At 37.2% G+C, this 13,731-nt stretch overlaps 2 protein-coding genes across 2 annotated transcripts in view; one reads left to right on the forward strand and one right to left on the reverse strand.

Annotated features, from left to right (window-relative positions):
* Positions 1 to 30: 30 nt before the first annotated feature.
* plaat1 (phospholipase A and acyltransferase 1) lies at positions 31 to 5,347 on the reverse strand. Its single transcript, XM_026930735.3, has 5 exons — positions 5,136 to 5,347; positions 3,446 to 3,501; positions 3,175 to 3,304; positions 1,986 to 2,254; positions 31 to 861 (listed from the first exon to the last, which is right to left on the reverse strand). The coding sequence occupies exons 2-5, from the start codon at positions 3,476 to 3,478 to the stop codon at positions 760 to 762; spliced, it is 534 nt and encodes a 177-aa protein (XP_026786536.1). The 5' UTR covers positions 3,479 to 3,501; positions 5,136 to 5,347; the 3' UTR covers positions 31 to 759.
* Positions 5,348 to 7,242: 1,895 nt separating this feature from the next.
* The window catches only part of ankrd13c (ankyrin repeat domain 13C), a 40,227-nt gene continuing 33,738 nt past the window's right edge, over positions 7,243 to 13,731 (forward strand). The window contains exons 1-2 of the mRNA XM_026930669.3: positions 7,243 to 7,957; positions 10,443 to 10,484. Coding sequence (XP_026786470.1) covers positions 7,567 to 7,957; positions 10,443 to 10,484 — 433 coding nt within the window. The 5' untranslated portion in view covers positions 7,243 to 7,566. The remainder of the gene's footprint in view (positions 7,958 to 10,442; positions 10,485 to 13,731) is intronic.

The following is a 13,731-nucleotide window of genomic DNA, read 5'->3' on the forward strand; positions in this document are numbered from 1 at the left end:
ACAAAAACAAAACAAACAATGACCACAAAACAGGTTTCATCCCATTTTATTGTAACGAATGAACACCATTTTTTAACGCGCTATTAGGGAAATACAAGCTCACAATGCAAAAGTATAATGTACAACACACCAGTTTATGAACTATATCAAGCGACGGAGGAATATTGCAGTAGAACACATTTTAAACGGTTCCAGATACTACGGGGTTTCCCTGGGGTTAAAATGGCGTCCGGAAACTTCGAAGTATTGTGGGAAATGAGGTCTGAAATTATAGGCGCGAGACCTGTGTTTCATTCATTCATTCATTCATTCATCTTCAGCAACACTTCTCTTAGCCCTGCTAATATAAAAATGCTGTTATATCTCTGTATATATGTAACAACTTTAAAAAGTAGTATCAAAAAGTAGCTTTAAACTTATTTAAGCTTTAAACAACTTTAAAAACCCGTACACTAACTCACATTACTTCATCATGCATTCAAAAATTGACACTTCATGCATAATCATCCTCCAGACATTTCAGAATGAAGAGAATAGACAATTTTAGCTATACTTATAATTTGCTATAATGCTATAATATATACTTTATTACACATTAAATAACTAAACTGTACGCACACTGTGTCAAAGAACAAAGCCAAAATCATTATCACAAACTAATTAGCACTAAATGCACACGTTTAAGGGTTAACAAATGTGATCTGACTCATTTCCAGTGTGCATATAACTAAAGGTCTGAATTTATGAGTTGCAGTAACATCAGAAAGGTCTGTTCCTGTTGCGAGCATTGATGAAGCCAAGCATAGAGAAGGCACTCGCTGCTGCCGTCACCAAACTTATCGCCCCGATAGCACGTGTTGCCTGAAAAGACAGGAGACCAGATACAGTAAACGTAATTAATGATCAATTTCAATGCATTAGGCATATCTGTATATTATTCAATAAATAAAGTAGCAAGAAATTTCCAATGTGGACACAGTGGCTTGCATAAATATTCACCCCCTTGAGCTTTTCCACAATTTGTAATGTTACGCTATGGAACTGAAATGGACTAAATTATGATTATATGCCATGAATCTTCACCAAATAGCACATTATATTTTAGTGAGAGGACAAATCAATTTAAGAAAAAAAATCAATACAAACATAAGAGTGACTGCATAAGTATTCAACTCTGTTGGCGTTAAACCTCTACATTATTTCTGGTGCAACCAGTTGACATCAGAAATCACATAATTCATTTAAAGGAAGTCCCAAACTTGTAATCCCGCATTTTCAAAAGGCATGTCAGAGGAGTTCTGGTTTGATGAGACCAGAAAAGGTCTTTCTGGCCTTGGTACATACTTTCTTGCATTTCTACACTTTCTGGCCTTGGTCCATAGCACTATGTTTGGTGGAAACTGAACACTGCTCATTTCTCTGTGACCACCATCTCCACAGTGAAGCATGGTGGTAGTAGCATCATGTTGTCAGCACTGGGAAACTGGTTATGGTTGAAGACAATATGGATAGAGATAAATACAGGACATTCTTAGACAAAAACCTGTCCTAATAGACTTGTAAGAAACATGAGACTGTGTGGTGCTTCACCTTTTCAGGACAACAATCCTAGTAATATTGCTAAAGCTACACTGGAGTGGTTCAAAACCAAGAACACGAATGTGTTAGGATGGCCCAGTCAAAGCCCAGCCCTCCATCCAGTTGAAAATCTGTGGCAAGACTTGCTGTTCATCAAAAGTTTCTATCCAATCTGACAGACCTTAAGCGATTTGATCAAGAGGAAAGGGCAAGAATATCAGGATCCTTCACAGCTAAGACTTAATCTCCGTTCCAGGTTGTAACACTACAACATGTGGAAAGGTTCAAGGGGTGAATACTTTTGCAAGGCACTGTATATTCTCTGCTCTTGTCCAGAACATCTACTAGGAATCTGTACATCAGCTCCTGTATCTAATGACAAACAGAAATGCCACGAGGTGGAAAACCTGCTCAGATACTCCCTCGCCATATCGCAGCAGGGTGACGAAGTGCTCGCAGTTGCTGCCCAACAGGTCATATGACACCTCCTGCCCAATCAGTAGCTGTGCTCGCTCAATGATCTCAGACACGGGCAAAGGTGTGTGACTGCTGTCATATTTATTGTTGACACGGAACGTATCTCCCCCCACAACGTCCTTCAGGAGCTGCATCCGCACCACAGCCTTCCGAGTGAACACTGACTTCACGCTGGACATTGCGGCTGCTTGGGTCTCATCTGAGGGAAGAGCAGAAATCACTCACATGACACGTACAGTGTACTATTCACACCAAAATTACTGGCACCTTTCATAATGAGCAAAACAAAAAAATTGTATGCATATACAGTGTATATTTCTTAAACATATGGAGACACTATAGTTTTAGAATCAATTTTCAACTTTTTTACACCTCCATCAGAGTCAGACTAGACTCAATTTTCAACTTTTTTCACTAAGACTCTTTGTGTAATGCTGGAGGTTGGGGATGCTTGCACGAAACTATTGGCACCCTCATACGGAGAGAATAACAGCACCAAGTCTCTTCCTGTAATTTCTAACAAGGTTGGGAAGACTTATAGAGGATTTTGGATTCTTCCTTCAACTCATCCATGCATATGAACATATTTCAGTTTATGTAACTGGGTGTCCTCTTGAATGTCCACAGGAACACTGGTTTCAGTAGGGTTCAAATCTGGAGAGTAGTCACTCGTTCCAATCACATTTTCAACTTTTTCCAGGGACTGAAACCTTTTTCATCATAGGCCTGGTTGTGCTTAATGGTATTTTTACGACGTATGTATTTTTTTTTATATCTACCAACTGTGTTGTGTTAAAAGCTCTGTGGTTTTCCCCATGGTGATGGATGACAAGGGAATTTAACATTTGTTTAATGGATAAAACAATTACTGAAGACGAATTAATAAATTAATTTCTAGGGGTTTCTATTACTTTTAAGGAACAAATTCTTAACAAGTCCTTTTGGAAACCGAAGTAGTTGGAATCAAAATATTGCAAAGATTCTATGTAATGTTTATTATATAGAATATTTTTGCCCATTCTCTTGAAGGGTGCCAATAATTCTGGAGTGTATTGTACTAATAACTTCTATTAACTTATTTTAGGGTTGGAGTTAGAGTTGCAAGCCTGACGCACTCACCGACTGGTGTAAGGTTGACGATGTAGCCATCTCCCAGATACAGGGCCCAGTGCTGATACGCCGGTCGAAAGATCTCGATGAGGTCACCAGGCTGAGGTTCGCTGTAAGTGTCCGGGTCACTAGTGGCCATCTGAAACAAAAATATCCCATTCATCAAAACTCAGGAGAATTCTGAATGCTTACCACGTCACTTTTGTTCACAAATGGTTGGAATGGTTTTAAAAAACTCTTTTCTTTCAGCACCAGTACAAGTAAAAGCTTCATTACTTACAGTATGATTTGTGTTTGGCTGATTATCCATCATCCCACAGCAAAACTGTACATATTCTACAAAAAAAAGTTACTTTTGATATACAGTTTGGTTTATATCATAATATCAACACTATCACACGTGTACATGCATTCATTTGTTAAAGCATCGCATAATCAAAGTTAAAAGTGAACAGCACAATGATCACTCTAGCTTCTGAGAAACTAGGTTAGGTTTATTTGTGTTATTACGATGATGATGGGGGTGTGCTGTTATAGCAAAATAATGGCATGAAGTAGCGCAAAGTTGATTATTTCCCAATAACAGCATGTTTTATTCCCTTTTATACTACAGCAATTTGCCAATGATTACATATTTTATTAATTAAAGAATGACCAATCATACATTTATAGTCATATCAGGTTATATCTTATAGTTATATTTAATGTTATGGATCCGCAAAACAAATTAGTTCCTGTTATCGCTTACGTTATAGCAGCTATAAACAATCATCCTCTCACCAGCGTTTCTTTTTTTTCTCTCTCTTGAAGTTAATAAGACAAATAAATGCAGCTTGTTGTGTTAGAAACCTCAAAGCTCCAAAAACTCCTCTGTCCTGAATATGTCACAAAATTTAAAATTACAGCTTTACCTCTGACTGTTACAAAGCACAGACACTGGAGTCCATAAATGTTAAATAAACCCCTCCTCACAGAAAACTTCACTCTGTCAACAAGTATACGATTTTTTAAACCGATTTATGACGAGCATTGATCATAGAAGACGCCGTGTAAGCTGTTACTATAGAAACTATAACATATTAGCATGAGTACATTAATATAAACCTGTGCGTTTCAGCTGCACTATTGTCAGAACTGCTGTTATGGAAGATTAATCAACTCCTTCTGACCAATCAGGACCAAGCATTGTAGTATAAGGAGGATTAACTAGGAATTCTGTATTGCTTCCTGATATGGATACGCTATTATTGAATACAGCACTATCTTGTGTGACTGGGGAATGTTGGAGAATGGCTGGACAATGAGGGCACACACACACACACACACACACATACACACGAGAAGCCACAATAGCCACAAAATAATGGAGAAACGGGTAGAAGAAGAAACAGAAGAAGTACAATGGAAGTGCTAAACTATGTGAGATATTATTATAGATCATTTTTGTCGGTACTTTGTATGATAATAATAATTAGCTTGTACATAAACTAACAGTTGTTGCATAATAATACCTGAATGTTATGACTAATAGTCAGCCACTACTTTATTTCATGGAATTGTCAACCAAATTTATCTACAGCATGTGCAACCTTATATATATATACATATATATATATATATATATATATATATACATATATATATATATATATATATATATATATATATATATATATATATATATGTACACACATGCACACACACACGCACACATATATATATACATACATATATAAAGTCGATTTTGGCTGCTGAAACTCCTAGGGGTGATCGAGTTTTTTTTTTTACCCACCATATGCGCTCTGTAACTGAATTTCAGAAACATAAATCTAACAAAAAGTTCAGACTAGTTTTATATATATATATATATATATATATATATATGTATATATATATATATATATATATATATATAAAGATATATAGATATATATAAACATTATATATCTAAAATAATGGGTTATACTTACTTAATAGCAGGAATCATCCTTGTCTGAATCTCTATTACACCTCCATCAGAGTCAGACTAGGCTCATTAGGAAAAAAAAAATCCCCAAAATATTTCCTCAATCTCAGTCTGAAGGTGATTGATTATGATAAAGCAGGCCAGTAAAGTGTGAAGGGTTCAGCAGTGGTTCCAGAGTCAGGACTGAGCTCTCCATAGGCTGATCTCACTCTGCTGGCTGGCACACTAACAGACCAGTGTCATTCTCAGGTCAGTGCTTTCATTGTGCTGGAAAAAACACCAAAAAAACTTGGTGCCCTCTGCTGCATCACACAGGCCAATGGGGGAGATGGAGTTTAGTCAGGTTTGGACAGAGGACTTTAGGAAAAGCATGTGTAGTGAAACACCTAGACAGATGAAATGTAGACAAGGTGTATGTGATAGATAAAGGAGTTCAAAAAATAACTAAAGGACATGCCTATGGTATCCAAAATTCAACAATTCAACATTTTAGAATGTCATTCAACACTTGTTTTAAAGATTAGATGTTTTATCCATTGATTGATAAGTTACTTAAAGTGGCCTTCTACTTCAGACTTCAGGAAATCCAGATCTTCACACAGCAGGATGATTCCACGATCATGGTGCCATTATTTTTTTTTTTTAAATATAACTTTTCAACAATGAGTCTAAAAAACATGTATTTGACAATTCAAATATGTGTTACCCATCTCAGGCAACTTTGCTGACAGTGGCTCACTTTGCTCTCAGATGAGTAACGGGGTTAATTTTTTAAATAGAATTAACAAATACATAAAATGTAGTTAACTAGCATCCACGCTAATGACATGAGGACATTAAAGACATGCTAACGATGAACTTAAAATAATTTTTAAAAAATGAATTACTTCCAATCAGTAATTTGAGTAACAGTTGTATTTTCAAAGTGACAGTAATCCATCAGTCAGTAATCCAGTATCACTGAAAATAAATGAAAAAGAATGAGAGACTTTTCTTCTTCCCATGATCTTCAGGAAATTCGAATGATGCTACTTCCTGTTGGACATGTGACTTGTGGAGCGTTCGAATATTTCATAGGAGCGAATGTGTTCAGGTAACAGAGTTTAGTGAACTGTTTTTTTGTAACCTGTATTAGACAACTTGTAGAGAAGGTAGATGTTTCAAGCATGAGATGTTAAATGGATTTGCACAACAGTGCAAAAATAACACAAATTTTGAAGTATTTTATTGATTCGGTTGTATTGATTTTAAGGTAAAATGTAGGAATAGTGTGCTCAGATAGGCATAGTGCTGTTTTCTTAGCCCTGTAGAGGATGGTAATAAAAAAAAAATAAATTAAGAGGATGGTAATTTAAAAAATGGCTATTTTTTTTTTTTAAATACTGACACTGGAGACTCCTTCCAAAAATGCTAAATAAATGTGCGTGTTCAATGCCAATATGGCAAAACAGTAGAACATTTCACAGTCAGATCAGTCAATATTTAATTATAAAATACATATCTTTATTTAGGGTGATTTAAAATGTGTCAATCCAGTAAACTTAGCCAAGAACCTGTGATATACTGTACATGTGTGTGATTTTTGGTTATATATTGCAGAATGGTAAAGTAATAAAGTGACAGTTTTCACAACAGCCACTAGATGGCAGCAGCTGCCACGTTCCTATGTTCATACCATGTTGATGCAATTTCTAAATGATTTATAAACAAACACAGCTCGTTTTAAACATATAGAAAGCCATTAGGTTATTTAATTGTCTATAGACAAGAAGTTGTTTACTACAGTGTACGTTGCTACGCTCCTAAGCGCAAAAATTCCCCAACGGAAGTCATTACAAGCTCTCTGAGGCACGTAAGTATTTTTTTCCCGCCTGTATTCGGAGTTCTGGATTATGATTGGCCAGAAGTATGACGCCTCCTGAGCTGGGATTGGCTATTATTTCATATTCACTCGGAGTCAACCGATTGGACAAATGGGCTTCTTGTGTTTCTGTGGTAATAGCCAATCCTGGAAGAGGGGGCGGGGTTTATGGAAGTCTGGGTAGGTTTTAAAGAAGAAAAAAAATAAATAAATAACGCGCACTTGTGATGTAGACAAGTTCTCGCGAGAGGACAAGCGGAAGTTAGGCAGATGGGGCTTTGGGGTTTGGTTGTTGGACGGTAAGGCTGGGTCTGGACGGGGTTTAGGATGACGGTGAGAGGAAAGTAATGGAGTGTTTTTGTTGATAAACATGTTATCCAGGTGTGTGTGATTTACAGCCGCTTGGAGTCGAAGCAGAACTGGGCGTTTTCATGTTGTGCGACTTGTTGTTGTTGTTGTTGCTGTTGCTATTGCGCGATCTCCCACTGGCGCTGTTGCCAGAGACGACTTGCACTCGTTTTTCCCAGGGTCATCGGCCACTGCGCCCTTTTCCTCCCCACCGAGAGTGCGCAAAATGACAGGAGAGAAGATCCGCTCCCTCCGCAAGGACCACAAGCCGGGCAAGGACGAGGACCTGCTCGAGCCGGACGAGGAAGCGGCGACCGGCACGTTCACGTCGTCCACCAGGACTAGCAGCAAAGGCAAAAGCAACAAGATCTTCAGCAACCACAAGATCATCAAATCCGCGTCGCAGCACAGCCACAGCCACAATCATCAGCAACAGACTCACATCAACGCCAACACTAACGGCATCTCCACCCCGGAAACCATCGACGATAAAAACAAAAACCCGATTATTCGAAGCGCCGACGATTTCCCCGTGCACGAGTGCGTGTTCAAAGGAGACGTGCGGCGATTATCGTCGCTTATTCGCACTCAGAATATTGCACAGAAAGATGTTCATGGTAAGTTTCATCCCATTTCTTCTTCCAGGTTACGTAACGTTTCTGCATCAGCCCACAATTCTCTTGATCTACACTATAGATATTCGATTATTCGATTATTCTCGATTCAAGTACATACTCGTGACTATAAACTAGGGCTTATTGATCCTACAGTAGATAGCTGTTGTACAATAATCAAGGACTGTACCATAAACTCTACCATCCCTTGCTGCTGGAGTGGTACCATCCATTTCCCGTAAAGGTGCTGTTAATCTGCCTTTAAAGCTTTGCTATTTAAAGCTCTACATTCCCAGGTGAAATATACATATTACACTAATGTGTACTCCCCTAGTGTCAGGTACACTTCAGTACCCTTTTTGAGGTATATGACTAATGTCGCTTCACTTTAAAAAATAATCGTCTTAAGAAATTCACTGCTTCTTGAGGATGTTTATAAGAAGTCGTTGGTCTTTATTGTAATTAGCTGGATACAATAATGCAAGGATTCGGTCGTGACCCCGTGTGGGATCGCTTGACTTACAGCTGGGCTCGCAAGAGAAAATCACAATCTCCTCTTTTGTTTCATTCATTTTATTAAAAATTTTTTTTTTTACAAATTAATATTAGAAATATCGAAGACGGATTTTGTTTGCTAATGTTACTGGGAGTCACATTCAGAGAAGCTGGGTTTAAATTAACACATGCTATTTCCATCTTTTTCCATCCTGACACACGAGAAACAGACGAATATCCCTGTCCATCTATCTCCGCTAAACAAACTAGTGTTGTGTCTCAAATCACATACTTTATATGTTTCTTGACCATTATTTAGTACTAACACTATCCAGTTTTCCTATTACAGTTAGTGTTTAAATGAATTAAAAACTTCTCATATTGCCTTCAAACCTATTGAAAGGTCTTTTTTTTTGTGTACCAGTCTTCTGAATTTTCCAGATTAGTAAATACTTTTGAATGTAAGATCAGTGTTTTCGATTTGAGCCACAGTTCATGACAGCATTCACGACGACAGAACACGTCAGTGTTTTAACGTCGCTAAACTTTATGCAGCTGGACCTGGAAACCTGATGGACTGGAATGTTTTGGCTCTGACGTGCCGTCTAGTGATTATCGGTTTTAAATCTTTCGGGTGCACGTAAGACACGCAGTGAGTGTATGAGTAATAATGCCGCTCATGTTACCACTGCTTCTTCACACACACGCAAAATCATACATCAGTTATAAACCAGGCTGATAAAATGTTCAGTTGTTACAGTAGTTCTATGTCATAGGCCTAAATTAAAACTTGGGGTCACAGAAAACTCATAATGTCCATTTGTGGTCGTTTTGCCGAAGTGTTTGCGAACCGATGCAATAATGTATGTTAATATTTAAAATCGTACAACATCAAAACCCCACAGCGCCTTTTTATGAGCATTATATATTATATAACACATGCACAAGTTCTTCAGTAGTTGACTCATCTTCACGCCCACTTTCTAGGCCGTAGTATTTAGAAGACACTCTTATTCAGATTTAAAAACTTGCATGTTTTTAATTTTATGTTCGCAGACTCATTTGTGCATTTTTTTTTTTTTTTTTTAGAAATATTGTATGGTTCTACGTAGACCAGAAAGGTTCTCCAAACTGAAAAAGCCTTAGGATTGCTAGATGAAACATTTTTTTATAACTTGTTAGACTCATGTTTTTATAGAAAATTACACCACAGCGCTTTTGACTTCTCGAATCTGATTGGTCAAAAGGAGTTAACAGCAGCTCTGAGAGTAGTTCATCAGCAAATTCCAGGTTTATATTAATACACTGTTTCTAATAGTTATCGTGTCTATAGTAGCAACTTACATTGTGACATTGGATTGTTTGGCTATCCACTAGCCTTGTGTGATATAATGATTTTATCATCTCTACACAATCTTACATTGCCACGGTGTCTAGTGACGTTAACACATAATACATTGTTACCGGACAGGAGCCAATCAGCATATGAATCTGGCCTGACTGCTAGTTGTGTAGGTGTATTTACAGAAAGTACGTGAGATGGGGAAGGGGGTGGGGCTTCCAGGCTGTGTCAGTTAATATCGGAGAGTTCGAAACACCTGCGTAAATCATTCCAGATTCATATGTGGCTCATCTCTTGTTTTATTGAGGAGTAAGAACTGCTCTTTTAGTGTAGTTTTTGAGTGATAACTTCTTAAAGTACTCCAAAGTTAAATTGTGATGCTCCTATACAAAATGTGTAAAGGTTGGCAGATCTGGAGTAAATGTATCGCTGGATATTGTGGCAGTGTTAAATCATGTAGAGATGTTTTAAATCGTTGTTTTGCACACGCATAACAACGTAAGTGTTTTATTCCTAACTTATTATTATGATTATTGTTAAATTATATATATATATATACTTCAGTAATGACCTGTTCATGCCTGAAGCTCATGTGAGAGTGACTAAACCTTGTAGAGCGATCATTAGTGACTCATTTCTCCTCTTCCTCAGGAAACACTCCTCTTCATCTGGCTGTAATGATGGGTCATAAAGGTAAGCGGCAACTCGGATGATCTGTGTGTTGAACTGTTGAACGGCTGCATAATGATTTAAAAGCTTTTAACCCAATTGTTTTTAGACAGTAAACAAGATATAAATGGACCACCGGTTCGCTGCTGGCTTGATTTATGAAAAAAGGCTCACAATAAAACTGATTTACTGAATACTGAATGAGTAGGAGGCAGCTAGGCCTTGTGGACACATGCAGTATATAGTATGTTAGTGGTATTGATATTGCTATACATCCTGACCAGCTAAACCATGTTTCTGTCAGCAGTTTGCTTTTCGAGACCAGGTTAATGTTGTTACCATGTTATAAAAGTCTGTCACAACCAATAATACATGACTAATTGTTTATTTGCCATTGTTAAACTACTTAACCACTGTCGTAAGTTCAACATGTTAAGATCTAAATCACCTCCAGCCCTGTTTTGGAGTAGTGCCCTATTCCTTTTTGCCTACAAACGGCCGAGTGCGATATGGACGTCGAGGTGAGAACAATTGCTGTTTAGCTGTAGCATTTATGATTTCTGACCTCTTGCTACGGCCACATGGGAGAAACGTTTCTACTTTCTTAACGGTCAGACCAAACGCTAATATATTTCACCTATCAGAAAAAAGGAATTCACTGAACGGGAAAGGACGCAGGAGTTGCTTTCGCTTTGTGCCGACTTTATCTAGGTGAACTTTGACCTGTGGATTTGCAAACCTCAGTCTTCAGAGCAAAACAATAAGGCAGGGCTGTGGGCTCTTTGGTCACTAAGAAAATGGAGGAATTATTAATTATGCTTAATTATAAAGTCACGCCGAGCGTTCACATTGGTGTGTTGATATTGTTGCCTGACACACATTAAAAGAAAACAGCAACAAATTTGCTAATGTTATACCTAAATTCCAAAATCACAAACCATCATGATTTCATGTGATTGCCTGATTTTGAAATTTGTCCACTGAAAATAATTGAAAGGACTGATTTTTCAATTATAGTGTTTTTTTCATGTCCTTATAATGTGTTAATTAACCATTTATTAATTGTTTAAAAAGATAAAAGCCAAATAAATAATTATGATTTATGCAACATTAAGAAAAGATGTTTAAAAATAAAAATAAATGATAAATAATTAAGATGTTTGGGTTTTGGGTTTTTTGGTCCAGTGTGTCCTGAATTTCGCTTCGACCATGAATTTTTATTTCTATTGGCTGATAGTTATCACTTACGTTATAGCAGCTGTAAACAGTAGTTTCCTCACCATGTTTTTGAAGTTAATAAGACAAAAAATTTCAGTGTGTTACTGAAAACACAAAGCGCAACATTCTCCATCCCGCAACTGTAAAATCGTGTGGTGGAAAACTTAACGTTACAGCTTTACCTCTGACTGTTACAGAGTTTTGACACTGGAGACTCCTTCCATAAATGCTAAATAAAAGCCTCCACACTGAAAAATTCATCATATCAACAATGACATGTTTTTTGTTGTTAAATAGCAACGTGTTTTTAATCCTTTTTACTATTTTTAGGCTTAAATAATGTTGTGCATTCAACATACAGCATACTAATCAACACTTTCTGTCCAATCAGAATCAAGAATTCAACTGAAGATTTGCTGTAAACAGCAAAACCTCATCATGCAGCCCTAGTTAGGCCATGTCACTGTAACAGATGCAGCTCTTATAGTCGGAACCTAAACCAGATGAACGCTTGTTCTCTGCTCGTGCTCCTGCTTTTTATTCCCAGAGTGTGCGAGCTGTTTTTCTAAAGCATCCCGAATGCAAAACGAGTCACTCTGGTCGATATAAAAATTCTGCTTCGGTGAGTAAAGGAGTTTTAAAAGCCGGCGCTGCGTGTAGAATGCAGTAACTTCTTTCTGAAGGATTGTGTGTTTTTGTGACTGTGTTGGAACTCGTGTATATTTTATGCATGTACACTTCAGTTGTCTCTCTGTCTCTAGGGGAACCCCTGGGTTGCGATAGAGTTTTCCGATCAGAAGGAGTTTCAAGAGCCCTTATTTAGAAGCTAGGAACTAGAGATTTCACCCATTTGATGCTGAGTATCGATATCGGGCCGATACCAGAAAAAAAATAGTGAATCAGATATCAGAGAAAATGTATTGGATATCGGCTCTTGTAACAAATGGCAAAGATTGGAATTGGATTTAAAAAAGAATTGTACTATTGGGACTGGAAATGTTTACATGTAAAAACTTGTTTTCATTATATGTATTTATGTGTATTTTGGCTTATACTCAAGGTTTCAATGTCAGTATCGCTATCGGAAAACATAGTATCGTACCATCTCTTCTTTAAATCTTGTAGAATCTGTTTCTCTAAAAGTGTAGTTATATTCAGCTCGGTTAAGGAATTTCTCAAAATGGGTTGAGAAATTTTCAACCTATTTTATTTTATTAGTTATAAATACATGAACATAGACGTCTCCTACAGGTTTTATACGTGCATTGTGAACAAATATTAATGTATAAATTTCTTGTCATTAGATGGCTGTTATTTAATATCAGTAAAGTACAGAACGATTTCTATGTATTGGATTTTTAGCTGTTTTTAGAAATTTAATACAATAACTGACTTGAAGATTTTGTCATGACACATTGCTACAACACGGTTTAATTTTTATTCCTGAATGACCACATATTAATAGTTTTTTGGGCCAGATGAGTGTAAAAATCTCATAAATTCAGCATCCAGAGAGAAATGCACTGAGCTCTGAGATGAGAAATAATGGGTCCTATAGTGGTGATGAAATATTCTTGTAACCGTGAGTCATATCTTGTCACAGAGAAGGGCCCCAGTTTCCCTTTCAGTCCAGTACAGCTACATTATCGAGAAGAGTGGAAATCATACAGATGTTCAACATCTGTTGTGTTTTAAGGCATTATGAAAGCAGACTTGAAAGGAATATTTTGGCCAGAAATGAAATTTACGTTGGCCGAAAGTCTGAAACATGATCCTTTAGTTAATGTTGCTAACAGGAAAGTGAACCGTATGGCTACCAGTTTAGCATTCTAGCATTTTATCTTAAGTATCCGGAATAGAACAGTTAGTCCTCTCCTCAAAGTGTTATACGGATGGCTAGCTCGTGGAATTAGCAATAATTTAATTGGGAGAAACGTGAGCCACCCTGTTGTTGATTATTTTTCTATAACAGCACACCTCTTTTTATTCAAATCAAATTTAAACTGCACTTAAATGGAACTCATAACTTCACATGATACACTTTCTGTTTAAG

Source organism: Pangasianodon hypophthalmus, chromosome 11, assembly GCF_027358585.1.
Source record: "Pangasianodon hypophthalmus isolate fPanHyp1 chromosome 11, fPanHyp1.pri, whole genome shotgun sequence".
NCBI classification, from domain to species: Eukaryota; Metazoa; Chordata; class Actinopteri; order Siluriformes; family Pangasiidae; genus Pangasianodon; species Pangasianodon hypophthalmus.